Consider the following 8,143-nt stretch of genomic DNA (forward strand, 5'->3'; position numbering starts at 1 on the left):
TATGATTAGATATAAATTTAATTATTAGCTTATGTAGTAGGTTGCATATACTATTATGTCACATTAGCATATAATTAAATACTCATACTAAAAGGTATTAAAAACAACGCTCTATTCTAATTTATATTTTGATATTTGATTTTTTAATTTATTCTCTTTTTATATAAATATATTATAGTTTTCTTATATTGTTTTATAATTTAAAAATTATGTACTTTATATCTAATATAAGTAACCTTAAGCCCATTAACAGTAAAGTATATGGTACATATATTAATAATAAAATTTTAAACATTTCATATATTTCATTTATTAAATATTTGTATTATTACACAAAATCAATGTGTTCATTATTGTAAAATTTATTTTCAAAATTAAGTTTTGTCAAAATTCAATGAATATTTTCAATCAATTATTTAATATATATAATTCTTTTGACTACAATAAAGTGAAAAACCTTAGGCTTTCAGAATATCATTCAGAATTTACAACCTGCATCTATTTCCTGTAATTAATATTAAACGACTAATTAATTCTTAGAAGATAAGAATTGGAATATTTTCTTAAACAATTGACCATGAGCGAAATTATTTGAATTAATTCAAAAAATCAAAAATTTCCGCTAAACAATGATCATTAGGAACACAATGGGTTGCTACCGTTACTACCTGAACAGCTGCCATTACCTATTCTACATCCTAAGCTAACTGTTTATTTGCAAGAAATAGACCAATTAGCGACTTTGAAGATATCACTAAATTCCTACCTGTGAAATGTATATAAAAATCTTGATATTCTGCTGTGAAGTCAACAGTTTGAGTCTGAGCTTATCAAGAGCATAACGCTTATAGCAAAAGTTAAAAATTTTCGAAGCATTTTACAACTGCAATTACTACGAATATTAAAAATTAATAACATGTTTTTAAATTCTACAATGAAAACTACTGAAGAATTGTCTTACTCTGAATTAGTCGCCAATATGTCATCTTTTAATAGCGCCGATTTCAGTATGTACATTAATTCTTCTGAGGCAATCGATAACAAGAAACGTCTGCGCACTGAAAAACGTGAATCAATACCCATAACCCTGGAAGCTGCAAAGAAATGTGAAGAAATCGATGACGATAATGATGATGATAATGAATTTATATCCACCTCGGATACAAGTAGTTCAAAGGAATGCACATTGAACACAACTGAAAGTTTAAACAATCTTTTGGAATATTTCGATGAAGAGTTGCTATTCAACCCTAATACAACTACAACTGCCAATACTACAATAACCGATAAAGTAGCTACTCTCATTGCGAAATTTAGATGTAAAACCGTACAAGTTTCGCTAAGAAAAAAATCGACAAAACTTAATAGGCGCCAATCAGTAGTTCGTTTAAATATAAAAGAGCTAAGAAGAAGATATGAAACTAATAATGCAGATAAATTAAATAAAAGCTCTACACAACAGAAGTCGTCAAGATCGAGAGTTAAACAAATAGTGCAAATGTTTAATGCAAAAATGGTACAAATCATTCGGCGTAATGGAAACGAAACCCCATATACTACTCTACATAATCAACTTTCACCAGAGACGAAGACAACAACGGAAAACATAAATAAGTTCGTGCAACAAGTCTCAGCACCAACATCACATACAGAATTTATAACCAATAATACAAGTACAACTATAATCCCACAACAGCCACAGAAAAGATTCACAAATACTACTTGCTTGGTGACGGAAGAAATCTTTAATCAGCTTTCTGTAAAGGATAAAGCATTGCATTTTAATAAATTTATAGACAATTCAAAATTCATTAAACAAGTAGGACCTCAATTAACTAATGAGCAACATTTCGTAAAAGATTTGACGGAAGAGTTGGAAGCACTCTGTAGTTTTCCCAAAGCCACCATTAATCCAGTGAAAAATTCACCGAAAAAACTAACCACAGATGATATGAAGGAAGTTCCTGAATGCGCAAACCTCAATGAAAAATTACATAACAAACGAGATGTTATACCTTTGGATATAATTGAAGCAACACAAAAGCGTTCAAGTAATTCTATGTTATCCGATGATCCTAAGAAAATACGCCTACAGCAAGTACACTCTAATTCACTGAGGGCCATCACACCAATAAACAATATCAACAAGTCAATTATAACGGTATTTGATCATGAAGTTACTATCAGTTCTTTAGATGACGATGCACAAAAGTCAGCAGTAAATAAATTGCTGGAAGAAGCGCTAGCAGACTTGACAACAATTGATGTTAAAGAGTCAACTGAACTTGTTTTACAAACACCTAAGAAAACTCTAAGAAAGAAGAAACGCCCAGCACCGCCAATACCGATTTCAAATAAAGTACTCAATTCAAGTGAATGCTCATCACAATTGCAAGAACCATGTGACGAACCAAAACAGAATATTCTAAATCCGATTGAAGACTTCAAATTTGCAGTGCCAATCAAACCACCACCACGAAAAAAGAGAATGAGTCGTGCTGCCCCATCAACAGATGTATCAGATGAAGCACGTAGTTCTAGTGAGTGCGCAGCACAATCACAAGACACGAGTGACGAACCAAAACAGATTATATCAAATCCGTCTGAAGATTTCAAATACGCTGTTCCAATCAAACCACCACCACGCAAGAAGAGACTGAATCGTGCTGCTCCTTCAACAGATGTATCAGATGAAGCACGTAGTTCTAGTGAGTGCGCAGCACAATCACAAGACACGAGTGACGAACCAAAACAGATTATATCAAATCCGTCTGAAGATTTCAAATACGCTGTTCCAATCAAACCACCACCACGCAAGAAGAGACTGAATCGTGCTGCTCCTTCAACAGATGTATCAGATGAAGCACGTAGTTCTAGTGAATGCGCATCACAATCACAAGCAACAAATGACGAGGCAGAGCACCCCAATAAAAATATTCCAAATTCATCTGAGGAGTTCAAATTTGCTATTCCGATTAAACCAGCACCACGAAAGAAGAAAATGAATCGTATTTTAACCTCGGGGAAAGAAAACTTGAATATTGAATATTACAAAAGAGGAAAGGCATTCAAAAGTAGGCCGGACCGAAAGATATATAATATCAACAAAGAAAACTTGGCGCAATATCACGCTAGTTCACCAAACGAAACCAATATAATTGAATCACGCAGTAGTCCAACACCAATATCAACAAAATCACGCCGACGTTTCTTTTATGACAATGACTCACGGCGCAGCTCAGTATACCAGCAAGTCATACAAGAGCATCATCCATTAGACAACGCCAAAGAGATACCATCTAAGCAAGATAACTTTAGTGGACGCCCCAGTGCAAACTCCTTCGCCAACATACCATCGAATAACCTATATACTAAGTCTACATTTTGGATAACGGTAGATGATCTCAAAGTTTCCTATGACATATGTTATAAGCCAGCTGCTGACCTACGTTGTGCATTTAATAGCTTCACACAGAAAATGCGCTATCCTACAGAATTTGGTATCGATGAACATAAGTTTTCAATTCTGGATTCACCCACAAAACAAGAACGCTTGCCAAAAATTAATAAAATCTATGGACACAGTAGTTATTGGTTTTCTTGTGGAGATCTTATTATAATGTTCACTGGCAAACAAAGATCAACTGATGAAGTAGCGCACTTATTTACATTTCTAAGGAAATCTTATACAAATACATCGTCAATACGATTTGGTGTAGATGATATCGAGTTCTCCGTATCACAATACTATCGACCAAGTGGACTAAGATTCTCTGTGGATTATGATATGTTAGTGGGTCTACAAGCAGGCAACAGCAACGGACTAGAAGGACGCAGTAAGTTTGCATGGCCAAATTGCAGAAGATCTTCTACAAATTTAAAGAATCCAAGAATAAGTGATCTTTACCGCCCAGAATTCGAATCGGAGAAGTTTGAAAATAGCAATATGCCAACATTATCTTTCGGGAACCGACTTTCTATGAACTTTCTACGTTACAGTGATGCTAGCATGTTCAGTCCAGATATGTTTAGCTTAAAAAGCGAGCCATTGGATCAAATATTCAATGATGTTAAAAACCTAACTTTCCTCGAAAATATTGTTAAGGAAAATAATAATGTTTAATTTAACTTCAATCAAACTACTTAATTATGCTAAATATTATATAAGACTATTATAATTGTAATAATTTAAAAGTAAGAAATAAATTTTATTTAAAGAGGAAATTAAATTGTTTAAAAATATAAAAATTTTACAGGATTTATGATTTTGAGCATGCGCTATCTGCCTCCATTCCACGCAGTTGGTTTAGTCTATCGGTGTTTGGAAGCATTCTAAGCCATCTCAGCTGCAATATAAGTTCAATATTCTTAATTTTGCTTCTTCTAATATCTTCTAAATTCTAATATCTTTCATCAATTTAAAAATTCTTCCATCAAGAATCTTTTAGGCGATACATGGCGATATTTGACGTTGTATCTAGAAAATGTACTCAGGCAGTATAATTTGGTTGTTCGGAAGGTTTAAACCTTCTGCCAAGGTAATATAGCGAAACCATCCATACCACAAATACTTAAAAACAAGCTAAAAGTTGGTATATACCTTATTGCGGTTCTTTATTGACAGGAATGTTAAATTATTTATATATTATGTATTTTTGTATGTCAATCAGCGGTCAACATAACTATAAAGGTCTACCTAATTGCACTAGAAAACAATTATAATATAAGAATGACATTGTTGAATAAAAATTCCGTTGGGCTGAAACAACTTCTATGAAAAACAATAAACGTAATAACGTAATTACTTATTCATATTCATATTCTTATTCATATATATTATTGAGGATCCGAAGTTTTGTTTCCGCCTGAATTCACAAATGAAAATAGAAATTATATTCGGATATGTGTTATCCCTCCTCTTTTCGACTGACAAGAGAACTAGTAGTAAAAAAATTTGAGAAAAACAACAAATTTGACTAGCATGAAGTAAATTTAAACCTGGCAAAATAGAACGTTTCGTGAAAAAATCGGATCTCTTCTTACAAATTACTTATCTAGAATTCTCATCTAGAATTCTACAGATATAAAAAAACTTAATAATATCGATCCTATTTTCTACACATTTATTAAGACTCTAGCATTTTAATATAATAATCTAATATAATATTTATTTTATAACTACCATTTAAGAACTTATCATAATCTACCTTAATTATTTTTTTATACTTACTCCTAAAATTACAAGTCTTAAAAGAAAAAAAATAATTCTTGTTTAATTTCTATAAGGTAAATTTAAAATATTATCTCATTTACTTGTATCATCTATTAGAACCCAGGCAAGAAAAACTTGCCTAGTGTAAAGTAGGAACTTCGCATCCATTAGTGTACCTGCAACTTACCCTTCTTATTTCGTCTATAATCTAAAAAATCTGTTAGAGGATGGAATTTATTATTTGTTACATTCAAAGAACCACATGTAGGTGTTGTAGAGTGATTGACAAACACCAACACAATGTTCAAATTCTCGGCAATACTCTGTAGCTGTATTATATCCAGATTAGTTTAATAATAGTTTTGCTAAACTTTAAGCCCAAAATCCAGCGGATTTTTTTAGAACTTTAAAACTTAGGACTACGCCTATTTGGAAACGATATCCATGAAGCCGATATATGTTTTAGTCATGATACTGATATGATTAGATATAAATTTAATTATTAGCTTATGTAGTAGGTTGCATATACTATTATGTCACATTAGCATATAATTAAATACTCATACTAAAAGGTATTAAAAACAACGCTCTATTCTAATTTATATTTTGATATTTGATTTTTTAATTTATTCTCTTTTTATATAAATATATTATAGTTTTCTTATATTGTTTTATAATTTAAAAATTATGTACTTTATATCTAATATAAGTAACCTTAAGCCCATTAACAGTAAAGTATATGGTACATATATTAATAATAAAATTTTAAACATTTCATATATTTCATTTATTAAATATTTGTATTATTACACAAAATCAATGTGTTCATTATTGTAAAATTTATTTTCAAAATTAAGTTTTGTCAAAATTCAATGAATATTTTCAATCAATTATTTAATATATATAATTCTTTTGACTACAATAAAGTGAAAAACCTTAGGCTTTCAGAATATCATTCAGAATTTACAACCTGCATCTATTTCCTGTAATTAATATTTTAACGACTAATTAATTCTTAGAAGATAAGAATTGGAATATTTTCTTAAACAATTGACCATGAGCGAAATTATTTGAATTAATTCAAAAAATCAAAAATTTCCGCTAAACAATGATCATTAGGAACACAATGGGTTGCTACCGTTACTACCTGAACAGCTGCCATTACCTATTCTACATCCTAAGCTAACTGTTTATTTGCAAGAAATAGACCAATTAGCGACTTTGAAGATATCACTAAATTCCTACCTGTGAAATGTATATAAAAATCTTGATATTCTGCTGTGAAGTCAACAGTTTGAGTCTGAGCTTATCAAGAGCATAACGCTTATAGCAAAAGTTAAAAATTTTCGAAGCATTTTACAACTGCAATTACTACGAATATTAAAAATTAATAACATGTTTTTAAATTCTACAATGAAAACTACTGAAGAATTGTCTTACTCTGAATTAGTCGCCAATATGTCATCTTTTAATAGCGCCGATTTCAGTATGTACATTAATTCTTCTGAGGCAATCGATAACAAGAAACGTCTGCGCACTGAAAAACGTGAATCAATACCCATAACCCTGGAAGCTGCAAAGAAATGTGAAGAAATCGATGACGATAATGATGATGATAATGAATTTATATCCACCTCGGATACAAGTAGTTCAAAGGAATGCACATTGAACACAACTGAAAGTTTAAACAATCTTTTGGAATATTTCGATGAAGAGTTGCTATTCAACCCTAATACAACTACAACTGCCAATACTACAATAACCGATAAAGTAGCTACTCTCATTGCGAAATTTAGATGTAAAACCGTACAAGTTTCGCTAATAGGCGCCAATCAGTAGTTCGTTTAAATATAAAGGAGCTAAGAAGAAGATATGAAACTAATAATGCAGATAAATTAAATAAAAGCTCTACACAACAGAAGTCGTCAAGATCGAGAGTTAAACAAATAGTGCAAATGTTTAATGCAAAAATGGTACAAATCATTCGGCGTAATGGAAACGAAACCCCATATACTACTCTACATAATCAACTTTCACCAGAGACGAAGACAACAACGGAAAACATAAATAAGTTCGTGCAACAAGTCTCAGCACCAACATCACATACAGAATTTATAACCAATAATACAAGTACAACTATAATCCCACAACAGCCACAGAAAAGATTCACAAATACTACTTGCTTTGTGACGGAAGAAATCTTTAATCAGCTTTCTGTAAAGGATAAAGCATCGCATTTTAATAAATTTATAGACAATTCAAAATTCATTAAACAAGTAGGACCTCAATTAACTAATGAGCAACATTTCGTAAAAGATTTGACGGAAGAGTTGGAAGCACTCTGTAGTTTTCCCGAAGCCACCATTAATCCAGTGAAAAATTCATCGAAAAAACTAACCACAGATGATATGAAGGAAGTTCCTGAAAGCGCAAACATCAATGAAAAATTACATAACAAACGAGATGTTATACCTTTGGATATAATTGAAGCAACACAAAAGCGTTCAAGTAATTCTATGTTATCCGATGATCCTAACAAAATACGCCTACAGCAAGTACACTCTAATTCACTGAGGGCCATCACACCAATAGACAATATCAACAAGTCAATTATAACGGTATTTGATCATGAAGTTACTATCAGTTCTTTAGATGACGATGCACAAAAGTCAGCAGTAAATAAATTGCTGGAAGAGGCGCTAGCAGACTTGACAACAATTGATGTTAAAGAGTCAACTGAACTTGTTTTACAAACACCTAAGAAAACTCTGAGAAAGAAGAAACGCCCAGCACCGCCAATACCGATTTCAAATAAAGTACTCAATTCAAGTGAATGCTCATCACAATTGCAAGAACCATGTGACGAACCAAAACAGAATATTCTAAATCCGATTGAAGACTTCAAATTTGCAGTGCCAATCAAACCACCAC

At 31.8% G+C, this 8,143-nt stretch overlaps 1 protein-coding gene across 1 annotated transcript; it reads left to right on the forward strand.

The window, feature by feature from the left end:
- Window positions 1-916: 916 nt before the first annotated feature.
- On the forward strand, window positions 917-4,123 carry LOC119684698. The gene has a single exon (XM_038098799.1). It carries the CDS (start codon window positions 917-919, stop codon window positions 4,121-4,123), a length of 3,207 nt encoding a protein of 1,068 aa, XP_037954727.1.
- The last annotated feature ends 4,020 nt before the right edge of the window (window positions 4,124-8,143 follow it).

The sequence above is a fragment of the Teleopsis dalmanni genome, chromosome 1 (assembly GCF_002237135.1).
Source record: "Teleopsis dalmanni isolate 2A chromosome 1, ASM223713v2, whole genome shotgun sequence".
Lineage (NCBI taxonomy): Eukaryota > Metazoa > Arthropoda > Insecta > Diptera > Diopsidae > Teleopsis > Teleopsis dalmanni.